This window comes from Anticarsia gemmatalis, chromosome 16 (genome assembly GCF_050436995.1).
Source record: "Anticarsia gemmatalis isolate Benzon Research Colony breed Stoneville strain chromosome 16, ilAntGemm2 primary, whole genome shotgun sequence".
Taxonomy (NCBI): Eukaryota; Metazoa; Arthropoda; class Insecta; order Lepidoptera; family Erebidae; genus Anticarsia; species Anticarsia gemmatalis.
In genome coordinates this window covers 8991681-9009308 of record NC_134760.1, presented here as the reverse complement: position 1 = coordinate 9009308, position 17628 = coordinate 8991681, and the positions used below count along the sequence as shown (strand labels likewise).

Below are 17628 nucleotides of genomic sequence, written 5' to 3'. Positions count from 1 at the left end.
TTTTTAAACCTTTTTCAAAAACCGATACTTTACTAAATCAACACAACTCTAAAATCGGTTTCTGAACGTGTGCGTAGCTCTAATTATTTTAATGGCCGCATCAGGCAGCTGTCTGTCAGTGACATTTGGTTTGCTTCGTGTAAATTTTGTGATGTACAAGTTTCGAATCCGTCTATTTATCAATGAATATGGTGTACATTAATAGATAATGGTTATTTATGTTGCCTATGTAATTATAAATTAAAGACACTGTGTAGAAACCCGTAATATTGTCATTTTATTGCTATAATGGAGGATCTCAATTTGACAGAAACCGAAATGAGATATTTCGGTGATTTGTTTTTATGTTGTGACGAAGAATCTAATGGGAAAATACCTATATTAAAAGCAACAGAATTGTTTAGATCTTCAAACGTACACAATGATGTCCTAAAACAGGTAAAAAATCGTATAGGTTATACGTATGATAACACATTTGTGAATGAATGATTATGAGCACTAATTATGTTACAGATCATGGATATAAGTGTTGCTCCTAATAACTGTGCGTCACTGAGTCACATGAATAGGAAACAGTTTTATTCGGCACTGAAACTAATAGCAGCACATCAATCAAATATGGCATTAAAACCTGAACTACTTTCTACTCCTGTGGACTTGCCTCTGCCGAGGTTTACATGGGCTTTGAATTCTGAAGCGAGTGCGGACCTGATACAGTTGTCGAATTCGCCAAATGAACAGCACCTACCTAAAAGAGAAAGAACTTTTGGGAACCTTGGTGCATATGAGCCGATAAGACTGTCATCAAACCTGTCAGATAGTGATGTACCACAAGCACTGTCTCACGACACGACTGAAGGAATTAGTACAGACTCTGAAATTGAGTCTGAGACAATGTCACAGCGATCTGGCTCTCACGGGGTAAGTCAACATACTTAGTATCTCATTTGACTGAATGTTGCCAAAAGCCAGTATATTTATAGTCCTTTGCCAGCCATAGATGAAATATAGAGCAGTTCAAAGAACTAATGTAAACATAGTGTGATAGATGCTAGGTAATCTAATAAGAGTATTTTATCCAACAGATACCTTCTGTGTTAATGATAGAGACTGTAAGTTAAGTTTTTGATAGCATGGATGATGTTTTAAACTCATTAAAAGACAAACTTGAGTGTAAACAATGTTGTAAATAACAAGTAGCCAGTTCATTACCCATGTGTACAATTAACCCACTTTTCTCATTCTAATTATAACTTGCATGATAAGAGAAAAATAGTGTTCATAATGATATAGTATTTTGCTCATACCTTATTTATAGAATACAGAACAAAATAGGTTGGAAATGAGTAGTGTGGTATGTTTTAGATTATTTATTATTGAGATTAAATGAAGTTAATCTCTCCATGAGAATATCTCAATTTTTATCAACATTTTACTCAGTTCTGTGAAGGCAGCTAGAAATTATAATAGCATACATACATACAAACATAAAATCATCTCTTGTACCTATAGGGGTAGGCAGAGATGAAAGTATTTGAACCATTGTTAGCAATGCAAAATAGGTTTGATATTGATTTATATTGTTTTCTTCCTTATTACATATTAAAAAAATGCATTTATTTATTTATAATGTTATCTTCTTCCCTCTGGGGAATCATCTTTAACAACTTTTGCATTGATATTGCATGAAATCATGTTTTATCCCTGCTTTTGTTTTATTCTTCTATAAAGACATGGACACCATACTCAGAATTCTATATTGATTTGATTGGCCCACATTGCATACATGTTCTAATGCATTTAGATTATAAATCTTATCAATTAGGGAAGATTGATCTTCAAATGTAAATTCTGTCTTTATTACGAGAAAAAGATAGAATGTCATGATACCAATATTGTAACAGCAAAAGTATCTCACATACTTTAATGGTGTCATATTTTTGATGTAAGAATGTATGTTTGTAACAGTTTCACACAAATACTGCAGCTTGAATTGACTCAGGATATAATTTACTATGGGAATTATTTTCATGTGTCCAAAGCAGAAGTTAGTTTAATATAAATATACACAAAATCTTGCCTCTTGTCATAGGGGTAGGCAGAAACTAATTAAATCATAGTAATAATTTAATATAAGTACATGCATTTGAGAAGGACTGGTCACAACATATCACTGACAGGGTGATTTTAAAGGAAAAGGGAGCCTTTGCCTGCCAGAGAGACACTCAACCAGGCTGAAAAAATACATGTATGAAAGAATGCCATTTCTCTAAGACTTAACAACAAGATAGTGGTTAACATTTTTGTAGTGACATTTTATCAGTCAGGTTAATGGCCAGCTAATAGTAGTAGATAACAGTGCTATGTTTGTATACTTACACTCAAGTATACAAAATGTTGGATTGAGACATTTTATATAGAGGCTGTTTTATGATTTATCTTAATGCTTAGTTCGGATAAGAATGCTCTGTTCTTTTCTTTAATGGAAGTAACACTGATCAGTATTGGTAATATTTAATGTTTTTTTAACCAACTTCAATGGAGGATTTTTTCAATTTGACCTTTTTTTGTATGATTTATAACTCATAAAATTGCACTGAACTAGTTGCTTTTTATTTTATTCCAATTGTTGCCAAGGATTAGAACAAAATGCCAAGAATTCATTTTATTGTAAATAGGCCCAGATTCACTACTTCTAGATATCTATTAGTTAGGTTAGATCAGGTTATCAGATATAATTTCTTCAGATGTTTTACACATTTGCTGTTAATTTCTTTAGCAGTTAGTTTATTTATAAGGCCAGTTTTTGGCCTTTATTGTGTTAGGCAATGTTGGCCTCAGTTTTAAAATATTATGAACCAATAATTTTTATTGAGTGAGGAAAAGTTATTATTGATAATTAATTCTGTTGTTTTTTCCTTTATTGTAGATTGTATAATATTTTCCTTTAAGCAGTGTAATAAAAAAAATACGGGCTGTATTTTTTAATAATGGCTCAAGATTTTGTGTGATTCAAAGAGAAATTTAAGATAATAAGCTACTGGAGTTAAGGCTCTATAATTTCGTTAATAATAAAACCGCCTGCCTCTATATCACGATCGGTAGTGTATCCAACAGCTAATCATGAGGTCTCGAGTTCCATTTCTGGGCTGAGCAAAGTAATATTGGCCTTTTCTAATTTATATTAGCACTACTCAATTGTAGACCGTAGTTTGGTATCGTGCCCGGTAAACGGCAAAAGGCTTGTCACCTTAGGTACCTACATGGGACTAATATTATGAATGGTGTTTCTGACACGTCTGCATACTTCTTTTAGTAAAACAGGCGTGATATTATATGTATAGAACCGAGTTGAGGATCAAAAATCATACAAAATTTGGCTCAGCATCAACTGCAAATAGTCTTGTTAAAAGGAGAGTGTTTCATCCAAACTCATTAGCATGTACATTAATAATAATCTGTAATGCTTACGTTAATTGTTTGTCGTGTTTACAAACGGCACACATGTCGTTTGAGTTTTAGTGAGCTTTCGACCTTGAAGGTGTGCTGTTTATACATTAACACTTTTTTGTTCTTGTGTTGCTTACATACCGAATTCATACACGACATTCTGTTGAACATAATTGAATACATGTAAATATGTATAATACTATACTACGGTATAAAAACATTTTGATCAGTTAGACAATCTTTTAAGGTCACATTATCAATATTTACAAAACACCAATAAATTAAAGTGTATTACTTAATATCGGTAGAGAAGAATTTACCTCTGTCTGGTTCTGATATCTTTGATATAGTACCTAGTATAAAAGCATTTTATATAAAAGATACATTTTAAGAACATCCCAGAGTTTAAGCAACATAATATTTTAAGGAGCAATACAAAAACGAATCTGAACTTATCTTATGACATCTCCACACTGCGTACCTTCGACATACATTATGCACGTGCACGTATACGCACTTATGCGTATACGCTTTTGTACGTCAATATAAACTACAGAAGTCATTCATACTTGTAATCTTTCACTGAGAAGTCATCTATTCTAAACTAACCCATAGTATAAACATCTTTAAATTACATGATATTAACTTTGTTGTACAATGTTCTTCAGCGGAGAGGCAAGACCGGGTCGCCTTGGAGCACGGCGAGCGAGAGCCCTACCCCCACGAATAGCGTGGCGGAGCGCGTGCACCCCGTGTGGGAGCACAGCGCCACCGGCCGCGGCGTGTGGCCCGCTAACACTGGAGAGGAACATACAAGACTACTTGGTAACAACCATTTATTTACTTTCGAAAGGATAAATTTAATTTTTAGTACCAATTTCGTATTGGCAATCGGCTACCAACTACAGAAACATAATTAACTTTTATGTGTTGCTCAGTAGGATGCATCATTTGCCGTTTCGATGTACCTACCTACGTCAAACAGACGAAGACAGTACTAATGAGTTGCTTCAAATTGAACGATTTTTGTTCATTCCGTTACGTTAGTTACATAGTTTCTTTTATTAGTAGGCATGGACATTGGATACGACTTTATTATTGCTTTGTAACTATTAAAAGGCTATCCAAACATTTAATTCTATCAGAAGCTAAAGGTCTTGAGAATACATTATTATTTTTATAATTTTCCCTAACCTTTCCTTATTATTCATTAAAACTTATAATGTTCCAAACTTCCGACCAAAAGTTTAATTTTATTAACGGAATTTGGCCTACCATTTTCCGCTAATAAAAATAAAACTGTATAATGTCTATCTTATAAATATAACTATATATCTCTAGTATTTATCGCGTAGGTCGTTAGGTATTTCCTCTACAGTTTTACACCTACAATATGAACTAGATCCGTAGTGTAACCGCAAACCGACCGCTATAACACCTTGTTACAATAAAAAGGTTTTACAAACTAGAAATCGTAGGCAATTAGTCTGCGATATCGAGAGTTATTGAAAAAAGTCGATAAGATTTGTTACTTGCGTCCTAAAATCAGTTATTATCTCAAATCTTAATGGGCCTCAGTGGTTCCCAAACACTTGGACCTCTTAATCCCAATAAGCTTTTATGCCCACGCTTGAAACGAGACAAGCAAAAGTGATTTACATAACAAATTAAATTGTAGTAGAAACTAGTAGCCAATAGAAGTATTGTGGTCATGTATAGGTGTCTTTTTGGATAAGTTTGAAGTCGAACTAGATTTAGACCTTTAAAAATTAAGACGAGTTGTTTAAATCTCAGTGGCCTACTGGCACCAATAAAATGCACCCAATGGTTTTAAGATTGCTGTATTTCAAAAGGCCGAAGGCATAATAAGCCATTAAAAAATCGTAGAGACGATAAAAGCTTCATTTTTCATCATCAAGATAGAAACAGTGTCTCTTTATAATATTGTTATGACAAAATTGGCCTTAATTACTTATTATCAGTATTTGGCAGTGGTGGAGTTGCGCAATTATTTGACGCTACATGACTCATATTACTTTATACGCTTTTAAATACGCATCGATTCCATTAAAATTATTAAGTAACATACTACAAACGTTCGTCCTTGAGACGTTTGTCTGCGGGGTTAAAATATTGTAAATTTGGAACTGTGTGCCATCGAAAATTATTATTGTAGTATTCATGTGTAATGTACTTACTTATTTTAATCAGATTTTTGAATCCTTAAAATGATATGAATTCCTTTTTCTTGTTGATTAAGCTTTATTCACACTATTGTTCCATTATCATGGATTTAAATATGGTGGTTTTCTCAATTGCCTTTTACATAGCAGTTCTTAAGTCGTGTCACTCGTTGAAATGACACAGCCGTCAGTCCTCAGAACCCCGTTGTCGACTTCGACGATGACGACAAAGTATCGACGATGTCGTCACACACGAGACTTTTTGGGTTTTCTAGGCGACCAAAGATAGCCAAATTGCTTTTACACATCACAATGATGGAACTAATATTTTAACTTATAGGTACTGAAGAAGAATCATCAGACCGCCACTCGTCGGAGGAGGAGGGCGAGGGCGAGGCGGGCGACGACATCTGGGCCATCAGCGACGTGCAGGCGCGACACTACGCCGGACAGTTCGCGCAGCTCAGACCCGACCGGGGCATGCTCTCCGGACAAACTGCTAGGTAAAATTAACTTCATTATTTTAATCAGGCGTTAAAGCTTTGGTTGTGTGGGCATCTTTGGAGAAGGCCTACGTCTACAGGCTGATATGATGATGATAATGGTTTGGTACTATTGACGAGCTGTTATTTGTAGTCTTTTTTGATTGAGGAACACAATGTAATGTGGTTTTATGTGAGGTGATGCAATATTAATAATACGTTGTAAGGTACAAGTTTTTTAAAAAGTTTATTCGATTTTATTGTGCTGGTCGCATTGTTGCTCATAAACGATTACACGTAAGACTGCATTGCCGGATGCATGATGCTATGTAATACGTACGGTGGAACGATCACGTATGCGTGAAAACAATATGTACATAATATCGACCACAAATTACAACATTATTTGTAAAACAAGATCTTAGTCACGATTGAATACTGCGAGATATGCTAATGATTAAGGAAAACTTTGAGGAAGTAAATATCATGTTGGCTTATCACACAAACAATGCGATAATAAAAACGTTTGCTTTTATCTGAAATATTATCTAGCAAAATTACAATTACGACGCTCCTATTTTTAACAGCTGTTCAATCGTTACAAAATTGCACGTTTGATAAAATGGCCTCTATTCTTCCACAGGTTATTTTTCGAAAAATCTCATTTGCCGGTACCGGACCTACGGAAAATTTGGCAGCTCTCCGATATCAATAAAGATGGAATGTTGACCCTCGAGGAATTCAGTATAGCGATGCATCTGATCGTGCTGAGGCGGAACAACATCCCCGTGCCGGACGCGCTGCCCGCCTGCCTCGTGCCGAAGGTGGACTCTCGCTTCTCGAAACAAGCCGTCACCACCGACCTCGTCGACCTCGGCTCCGACATGTTCAGCTCCGGCACCTCCGCCGACTTCAACTTCGCACCTAAAACCGAAACCCACGATCCCTACGAAAGCAAAGTGACGAAGAAACCCGAGGACCGGCCCCCCTCCCTCACCCCGCCGAAAGCCGAAACGCAAGTCAACAACAAAGAGTGGACGAAGTTCGTCGACTCGCCGACCTCGAGCGTCTCGAGCCCCGGACCCAAGCCGGTGAACTTCGACTTCCACAAATCGGCCGTCGAACGCGACCCCAAGATATTCCACCCGGTGGCGGTGCGCGTCACCCCAGACGCGAACACTCTGCCGGCACACGGTGAAGGCGACATGCGCTCGAGTACATCACCGAGAAGAGACGATTTCGCGCACGCCTTCGAGCTCGCGAGCCCTAAGAGACTGAACTCCCAGCCCCCGGAGCCGCCGCCGAACGGCGCCAACCCGGAGATCAAGTCCATACAACGACCTCAGCCGCGAAAGCCCGTCAAGCCGGGGGGAGTGCTGCCGCCACCACCCGCGAGGGAGTCCTCCGTGCACGCGGACGACGGCCCGCAGTCTTTGCAGTACGCGCCTAAAAAAGTAAGATATATAAGAATTGTTACTTCCGACTAAACGTTGACATAATTTTCTTAAAGAGTTGATTTATAACCAAAAATCATTTCCCAGGAGCCCCCACCGCCGCCGCCGCCGCGCCCGCTGCGCAACCACGCGCGCTCGTCGTCGCTGGACCTGAACCGGCTGAAGGGCGCGCCGACGGCCCCGCCGCAGCCGCCGCCCCGCGCCTCGCCGCCCGGCTCGCCGCCGCGGCGCCTGGTGAACCAGCGCAGCGAGGGGGAGGGCACGTTCGCGGCGGACGCCTTCAGCGCGCGCGACTACGACGCGGACGGCTTCGGCTACAACCGCGAGGACGCGCCCAAGATGCACGGCGCCTTCGAGGTGTACCGCAAGCCGCGCGGCGCCGCGTCGCCCGAGCCCGACGTCAAGGCGCTGCACGAGCAGAACGCCGTGCTGCACCGCGTGTGCCGCGCGCTGCAGGCCGAGCTGGCCGACGTCACGCGCGACCGCGAGCAGCTGCGCCTGCGCCTCGACCCGCACCTCTAGTCACCGCCGCCCCGCCTCACCGCTTCACTCGACTTATAGATAGTCGCGCGATTTATATGCGATCGATTCATTCGACCGACCCGTTATCGAGAGGAGTTTCAAATTGTCGATTCGTCTAACCTGTCACCGTTTTGTTAACGCGAATAGATCATAGTGAATGTTATTTGATTTGTGTAATCTCATGAGATGTGAATCGCTCGCGTAGTATTGTTATAGTCTCGCCGAGACACGTTTGTCCGGTGTATTTGTTCGTTCGCCCCTCGCCGGTCCCCGCCGTTTCGGTCTGGACTCACTCGCACACTTCGGCTTGTGGCATGTCACTCGTATAATCCTACTGACGTTGTCTACCGCGTTGTGCCGTATATTTTTGTATCTTTTTAATATTTTTCATTTAGGGGTCGATTTACAAGTTCTTAATAAATAAAACAAATTATTCAAAATTCCAGTTGAAATAAAGGTTTTTAATTGTTTTTATGGATATGTTATTTAGCGTTTTTATTGAACACGAATGCGTTTATTTATTAAAAACTTGTATATTATTATTTAGAGGCTATTTTATAAATATAACTGTTATATTATTTACACAAAGTCACAGTATTTAACTTCATCGTTGATTTCGGTAGTAGCATTTAATATTTGGTCACAATATATTATTTTATATTCATGTAGTTTATTTTATATTATATATTGTATATAAAATGTGTAAATGACGTCACTCCAGTACATTTCCAGAGTTTTTAGTCTTGAAGACTTATTAGTGTTAGTGAAAATTTAAGGCGAGCATTATTTGGCTTATAGATATGAAGAAAATAATGTAAAGGACTATAAATTAAGAAAATAAAAAGATTTTTCAAAACGCAATTTTATGCTTTTGTCTCTGCTAAAGCGCAAAATATAATAATTGATAACATTTTTGTATCTGGATTGAATCCTTGACTTTCTTGCGAGTATCAAGAATGTTTACGTTTATCATGACATACTTATGATTATTTTAAATTGTCACTATGATTACAATCGTTTAAAAAATGTCGCTAATTTGTGTCGTAATTTGTATAAGATTGATAAAAATATATTGTATTATCCCGTGGTTGTGCTTGCTTACTAATTTATTCAGTACTTCCATAAATTTTATACCAATATCAAAATGAATACTTGTTTTCTCAGTATAAATGCAGAGTTATATACAGGTTCGCCATCTAGTGGCAATATAAAAGTTCTTTTTGAGAACATAATAAATTTAGAATATCACAATCGGCCATAAACAAACCAAAATGCATCCGTCGAAGATTTTATAAATTGTAAAAAAAAAAACAATCATAAATTAGTGGCCAAATTCTTGTGAATCTAAAAGATTCGTAGTTTTTCTAAATTCCTTTTTCGTTATACTCGTACCCGTGGCATTTATAAGATTCATAATACGTTTGTACAATATTAGCAGTTAGTTGTAACTCATGAATGTAACTGAAGGGTGGCGCTAGTATCGCTTGTTTAGCATTCCTTATTATAATTTGCTTTGTCATCGTTTTAAGTGTAAAATTCCATCAGACGGAGGGTGTATTTGTTAAAATTTTGTGAATGTTGTATTATACATTAGCTTAGCGGATGTAAAAATGTCAAGTTGTAAGAGCTATCGGGATGAGGCGTTGTACAAGACTTGTGAAGTATGAAGAGTACATAAGATTGTTATTTGTAAGTAGGTAGGCGAGCGCGGTGGCCGCTGCGACTCCGCGACACCGCGACGCGCGGCCACATGTTATAAACTATCAAATTACAATATTAGCTACTGAATATGTGTTAAAATAAAACTTGTATTATAATAAGATTATTGTAAAAGTATTTATCTTTCATTTTAGTCTTAACTTTAAGTATATGGTCCTCAGATAGATCGCAGCCTCATCGCAGTGTAAATATTTTTGATTTCTCTCGCGAGAATCTGTCGAACGCTTTATAACCCCACTGATATACATTTTGGTCCAATTTTTGTACTACTAATAATGTTCACCATTATACCTATTTACCTATTTATGTTTCATAAAAATTTATACAGTAATGCTTAAATACAATGTAGTAAATTATGTACAATAAATTTATTTCAAAATTTTATTAGTATTTGTATTTCAAAGGGGTGCACAGTGGTCAGAAAAAACAACTCAAATTTTGCCTTAAAAAATAACAATACTACATTTCGATCAGTCAAACGTATTCTAGGCAATAAAATAGCTAGGTACTATCTTAAAGTCCGCAACGTAAACAAAAACTACCGTAACATTTTATTGCATCTAGGTACCTATATAACTGCAACGCCACAAATTTATTGTCTTTAGATACAGTTACGTGTGAACAATTCGGTAATTTCCAAATGACGGTCTAAATATAGTACCTATCTCATTTAATCTAGTTGATATGTACCGCCCGATATCGGGGACTTATCGAAAAATCGATATAGTATCGAGACCGCATCAGTGGGCCGGAATCCACCCTCAGTGATAAGGTGCGATTGATAAGAGTGCGGCGTGGACAGTTGCAAGCGCGACGAGCGCCGGCGGCGGCGGCCGGACACCGACACGAGCCGTGCGAGCCCATTTCTCTCCCTTTCCCGCCGCAACACTACACTGTAGCGCATACCTGCGTACCTTTTTTTGTTGATGGTGCTCCCCCCGCCGGTCGCGGCCCGTCGCCGCACATAAACCGTCTTGAGACGCGACTCGAGGCGCACGTACGTTCCTCGCGCTACCGCGGCGCTCGCGCGTAAACATTCACGACTACAATGAGATCTTTGATGTGACTCGCCGGATATATCGTCTCCGAACATGCAGTGCATCAACGCTCTCGTTTTAACTGTGACCTTAGTGACCGGAGTCGCCGCCGAGGCCACCGTGCGGACATGTGAACCTATCAAAGTGGCGATGTGCAAGAACATTGGATACAATCAGACTGGAATGCCCAACTTGGCGCGGCATACCCTGCAAGCGGACGCCGACGTGACTCTGCAGACCTTCAGCCCTCTCGTCCAGTACGGCTGCTCCTCACAGTTGCATCTGTTCCTGTGCTCCGTCTACGTGCCGATGTGTACTGACAAAGTGGCGCTTCCTATCGGACCCTGCAGGGGCTTGTGTGAGAGTGTCTACGCCAAATGTTACCCAGTCCTCTACAAATTCGGTTTCCTCTGGCCACCAGAGTTGGATTGTTCCCTATTCCCAGCTGAGAATAACCATGAACACATGTGCATGGAGGGGCCCGGGGAACGCGCTCCACCTATGGGTGGTACAGTGCCACTGAATGTGGCCAACACGGGTGGCAGAGGTGCTTGTCAGAGGTTGGTTAAGCCTAACAGTTGGGTGTGGGTGAGAGGATCAGCGCGGTGTGCGCAGTTCTGTGACGCGGAAGTGTTGTGGGAGTCTGGACAGAGGAAAGCTGCAGAAGTATGGTTAACGACGTGGGCAGCTCTTAGCTTTGCGTGTACTCTGGCAGCTGTGGGAGCACAGTTGGCGTGTGGAGACCGCGGAGGAGCCGGCGAGCGCGCGCTGGTGCTGGTGGCTCTGTGCCGGTGCGCCGCCGCTGCCGGTTGGGGCGTCCGTGCTGCCGCCGGCAGAGCTGCTGCTGGATGTGCTAAGGACTCAACCTCTCCTACACGTATGCTACTAGCGCACGATGGATTGGCAAACCCAAATTGCGCTGTCGTCTTCCTTCTGCTGTATTACTTCGGCCTGGCTGCATCAGTTTGGTAAGTTTTTACTATACTTACATATTTACTTGAGCTTGATTTCTGCAAATAGATCCTTCTTTTTACCTGCTCTAAACAAACAAAACAATCGATTTACTAAAGAAATGCAACAATTGACGCCTCCGATCAAATTGGACAATAGGTTTCTTGTACTACAATCTGAACAAATACCTGTCCCCATTGTGGAGACTCGTCCCGAGCGTTGTCCCCAATCAATTACGTTTTCTCACTTGTCGCGTTATAATGTCCCCTAATCTGCTGGCCTTGGGCATTGACTGCGAAAGCAACAATGCTGGTCTTAAATAAAAAAAATCTTTCAGGTAGAAATGTACACAAATCGACTTTACGGTTATTGTCAACGCTAGCAAGGGAACGAGCTCACTCTTTCAAAGAACACGTATTGTAATACAAAATCAGAAATTATTATCATTGTTTGTAGTCGGAGCCGGGGAGCTTACACAAAGCTATTTAAACTTGAATAGAGTTAACAGAGTTCAAATTCCTCTAGGCAACTACTAGACGGCAATACTTATTGTTTTCTCAGTAATAAGTCACGCTTTGAAACGGTTTGAAACAAATGGAACTTGCTCTTTGTCTCGTTCAGCTAATAGATGCTGCCGTTACGAAATCACCTCAGGACAATGTTTGAGAAAACTATTATCTTAACATTTTTAACGTCAAAGACTGCTCCCATTTCTTTTCCTTTATTTAATTGGATAAATGGAAAAGTTATGTCCAAAAGCTACATACATAATCTGTCAAATTCATGATACAATATAGCCTTTTTCGATCGCTCGTAACATTAACTGAATATATCACCGTCGTTCCTTGTAAGACTATTTTCTAAAAGAACGTTAGAGGAACATCGAGGCTGTAAACTAAAACGAATTGGGAAATAAAATAAACGAGGACCAATAAATCACGGGTAGGCGAAGACGGTGCCGCTTGGAAGCGACGAAACATGGCTCGGGCATTGCGTGCTTCGGAACGCACCTTCGTTTATACAACACAGTTTGTAGCGGGCGAATTATACATTTATCATCGTACGGTCAAAAGTTTACAGACTTTATTATAATACGACATTTAAAGACAGAATAAGTACTAACTAAAATAGACATGTAAAAAACGAATGCTGTCTTTATCAGGCAATTAGTTCTAAGAATAACTTAGCCATTAATTTTGCCGTATAAGTGACATTTTTACTGCATAGGAAATGAGTTATGGTCGCCTTCCACAAAAAATAATAAGACGCAGCTGTAAAACTTCACGTGGTTGTAACAAAATACACTTTGTGACGAGGATACAGAAAAACTAGCCCTGTTCAGAGAACAAGTCAAACGTTCTATTGATTTTGAAAAATGTTCTTTATTTCCAAACACTACGTCCCAATACGCCGGGAAGAAAAATCTTGTAAATCTGAAGCGACATGGTTGTGCGGCAAAAACTTGCCGACTTGCATTTCTACATAAATATTGGTTTAACTACCCATACAGAGCCGCGATCCAATCATTGGTATCTGAGAAATATTGGCGATACTGCTTCTTGCGCTCAGCATTATTTGCAGCTAGCTTTTTGCTCGCAACTTGCTAACAACCATCCTCTGACCATTTACAGTAAAAAACTAAAAGCTACGGACACTTGAAATACTAAGCACTTACAAATATTTCGCCTTAGATTTGTTAAGAAAGAAAAAAAGCTTCCCACTTTAGATTTAACAATTAAAAAAGAAATACCGACTGGCGAACATATTCCCGCCATTCCAGAAATGCGTTTTGTTCTTGCTCGCGAAACCAATGCGCTAATGAAGACATTTTTCGAAATCATAACACGTTTAAGAAAGTAAAACCTGATTCTCTGAATAGTTCTCTAATTGGTAATATGAACGTCAGATATTTTATTATTTAAATTGTGTGTAATGTTCCGTACTTGTACTGAACATTTAAATAGGCATCTTGTTTTATCGATCTTCGGTTTTTAATTGCTACAATTCCTGTCGCTTACGATGGTGTAACTTGACATTATAGACAAACGAGGAAATTAAAATGAATTATGGATACCGTTTTTATTTCAAAGTTTTTAATGTTTTCCAATTACGAGTATACACAATTTGTAGATGATTAAAATACCAATGGTCTTAATTTAATTAAGAGACTGTTTGACATTTAAAAGAGTTGACATTCAAGTACCGTTGACCATGTGGGCTTTGATTCCTATAATAGTCAGTGAAGGGTTATTAAGTGCGTGCTTGAACATATTGCCGGGGGGCTAAACATGTTTCTGATCGACTAGCAGAACTATTTGATTGGAAAGAAACTTTATATTGGACCGAACTCCTGATTAGATTGACGCCTTCCAGGATATGCATCCAAACACGACGGTAATTAACTTTTTCATAATGGTGGCGTAACGGAGTTAAAGTTTAGAAATGTAAAAAGGAGACATGGCCATAAAAGCACGTAATTCTTCTGCTCTTGAAATGTGTTAGCTTTTGAATGTATTTCTTTCAGAGTTCATTGCACTGAGACCGTGATTTAAAATCTTCAATACTTTAAATAAATAAATCTTAATGCTGTGTTTTGCGAAATACGATGAAAATATTAGAATTTAATGAGGTAAATGACATGCGCGGACTACCAAACTAAAACAGCATATCACTGGTAATTTGATTGTAAACCGTTTTCTACATGAAGGCTATTACTAAACTACAAACATGATAATTGTGCTTATTCATACATTGCATTATCATGAGGATTGTGGAAGGTCTCAAAAATGCATTGTAACAGCAACTTATTACAACTTAACAAAAATATTGTGAATGAAATAATTAATTTTACCGTTTCAGCAGATAAAGTATTTTACAGAATCATGCAGCTTAGGCATTAAAATATACAGCCTATTCATCAACATTTAAATTCAGCAATTAATTGCATTATTAAAAGGTAATTTATACGTAGTGGAATTGCAACATGTTTATAGGGGTGATTAAACTTTGAATCGCTCAAGTTACGGACATATAAGTCCCGGAAAGGTTGATGCCTCATTCATTGACAAGTACCGACTGTCATAACGTGCATTGGCCTACACTCCACAGCAAAGTCTAATGCACATATGTTCATATATGAGTCCAGAAAAGCAGGCGAAAGTGTGAACTATAGACGTATTTTTTTAAAATTACACGTGCAAGATTAACGACTTCGTAGATAAAATCGTATTTTTTTGAACTTACGACGATGCCTTAAAACTAAACTATTTCTTCCAGTCCCTAAACCATTATTCCATAAACCCTCTATTAAACATAATCTCGGGGGCTACTTTAATACCCAGACTGGGTACTAAAACACGATATTAAATTGACCTCATTACAATAATCTATCATGCAAAATTATTCCTGATTCCGTTAGATTAGACTACTACAAGAAACGTTACTTAAGGAGGTTTATCAATATGCGAGATGTCGTCATACACAGATACAAGGAGGACATGGGGCCGTAAAGTTGTAAATCACACTTTATGGCACACATTATTAATTTCTTAGAAAGCCAGAGTTTCGTTACAAAACTGACTCGTTATGATAATTCCCCGTTGATTTATACGACGGCGGTGTTCTTTGAATCTGTTTTATGTAAATCCTGGACATATTTTTGTTAGAAAATATTGATACTTGGTACAGTCGCCGACGCGACAGATCTAAGGTTCCGGGTTAATTAGATACATTGCAGGTCGAATAAAGTCTTTTTAGAATATTTTATTACAATAGCTGGCTGAGTCATGTTATAAAATGTTTAAGAAACTGTCGCGTGAACGGTCCACCAAAAAGATTTCATAAACTAGGCTTAAATATATCTAAATCTCGGCTTAAGCACCACACGATAACAATGACAAATTCTTCTTTTGTTTAAAATAACACTAGATGGCAAGGATTCTTTACTACGTTTTAGTAAGAATTATCAGTCTTTTCCCGGATGCGCATAATTCTTGTTAAATACTGTGACTGGATAAAAACAAGTAGCCCAGCTCTAGCAGAGATAAATAACATCATTCGATAAGATACAAAGATATTGAAGTTGTAAAAATATCATCGTTAATTACCATGGAAATTACAATCAATCATTTAAACTTATAATATGTGTTATTAATATCGTTAATGCGAAAATTATAGATCCATTCGTTATGACTCGCGGCATTGAAACTTCAATAAATTATGCTTAAGTTGTATTTGGAAAATATTTGATAAATTTTGACAGTTGATAATCATTTTTGCAAGGATTAAAGTCTAAGTATACTTATTTAAATGTTAATCCAAAATAATTAATTTATGGTTGAGATTAAAATACACAGATAATTAATTGGGAATTTCATAAAATCTTATAATAAAAACCGAAAATTATGAAAAGTTGTGAAATCGCTTTATTGTATGGATGCTTACGGTCTACATGAATATTGTTTTTATCTGATTCAAATGGAAAAGATGGTTTATGTAAATGGGAGACATTACACTCAGTCTTTAGTATTACGGAATTGACGCCATTGACTTGAGTAACTTTCGCTTCCTTTATTATACTAAACTGAGCTCGAGCAATGAACCACCCTTCGCAGTACAAACTCAATGACCTAGTATCACAATGCAAATGCGACCTAGTCGTAATTACCGACGCGCAATCGAGTCGATGACTGTTGAGCAGTAACAATGTGCGTAACCAGTCACAATGCTGGTTATACCATCAATTACAAGCAGTTATCGCGTTTTATTGACACATGAAAGGAGCCGGTTTAATTGTTTACAGCGTACGTGTGCGGAGGCACTGGCATCGAGCCTCACAGCCTCTAAACTAGCCCCATTAACATAATAACAGATCGCTCAGCGCGGAACTAGTTAGTCCAACGCATATTGTGGTCGCAGCGTAATGAGAAACGTCAAATTGGTTTTGTATTCATGCGCCAAGAGACCAGTGAATGCTTACGGACGTGTTGCGACGCTCCGTTATGATTTGTTCACATCCACTCGCCTACTTGAAATCTTCTCCCGCCGTACAAGTGTCTCTATGTCCAACCGTTTACAGTTGATTTAACATTTTCGACTTTACGTATTTCTCTCCCGTGAAATTTTATTAGTAACTTTATGTTTGGTATTGTTGTTTAACTTATATCCATGTTTCTCAACATTGTACTCGTAATTACTTGCAAACTGTAGTCATTTCCTCAGGCCCTTCACAAGCAACCGAGTCCAAAGTATTCATGAGTGCGCTTGCTTTGTGGACACGGCTTTAAACATAAAAGCTTTTGTTTAGTGCTTTAAGCTCTTGTAGAATTTCTGTTCTTTAAATAACAGTAATTTCATTTTCATTTAAACGCGAAATACTGCGGACATGACTATAAACATTAGACGCGTTCCAACTGTTGTTTCACAAGTCATAACTGAATTGATATTAGGTTTTACATTGTCGGTCCGTGTCGCTTTCCAACCATTGTATCGCTGCAATTGCACTGCCTAATTACATACCGCTGCCCCTTAATAGGTAATGTTTGTGGCGGAATAGAAAGTCAAAGCTCTCGATGGAAATTAACCGCGCGATTTTCAACAATTAGGCGAATATCCGCAATTTCTTAAAGTATACTTGTTCGAGTGCTCAGTCACAAATAATTGGTGCTGTCGTAATTTTCTCTAGTTACAGTCTGTTCAATACGGAGGTGTATAATCTTGGGGTCGGTTCATAATTTCTTGTTTATTTAAAATTTCCTTGGCTCGGCGATGTAATCTCAACACGAGCGCGCCCCGCCCGCTCTCAGCCGCCATTCTCGTTAATAGGGTTGCC

General features: G+C 38.6%; 2 protein-coding genes across 3 annotated transcripts in view; both read left to right on the top strand.

Annotated features, from left to right (window-relative positions):
- The first annotated feature begins 100 nt into the window (after window positions 1-100).
- On the top strand, window positions 101-10192 carry Reps (RALBP1 associated Eps domain containing). Of its 2 annotated transcripts, XM_076124078.1 has the most exons (7): window positions 101-438; window positions 514-921; window positions 1086-1112; window positions 4119-4275; window positions 5974-6136; window positions 6759-7569; window positions 7657-10192. In XM_076124078.1, exons 1-7 carry the CDS (start codon window positions 289-291, stop codon window positions 8089-8091), a joined length of 2151 nt encoding a protein of 716 aa, XP_075980193.1. In that variant the 5' UTR covers window positions 101-288; the 3' UTR covers window positions 8092-10192. The 2 variants fall into 2 exon arrangements, with proteins under 2 accessions (XP_075980193.1, XP_075980195.1); XM_076124080.1 differs by lacking the exon at window positions 1086-1112.
- A 393-nt stretch (window positions 10193-10585) lies between these two features.
- LOC142979397 (frizzled-4-like) overlaps window positions 10586-17628 on the top strand; it is a 38192-nt gene continuing 31149 nt past the window's right edge. The window contains exon 1 of the mRNA XM_076124278.1: window positions 10586-11815. Within this exon, the coding sequence (XP_075980393.1) occupies window positions 10902-11815 (914 nt within the window). The 5' untranslated portion in view covers window positions 10586-10901. The remainder of the gene's footprint in view (window positions 11816-17628) is intronic.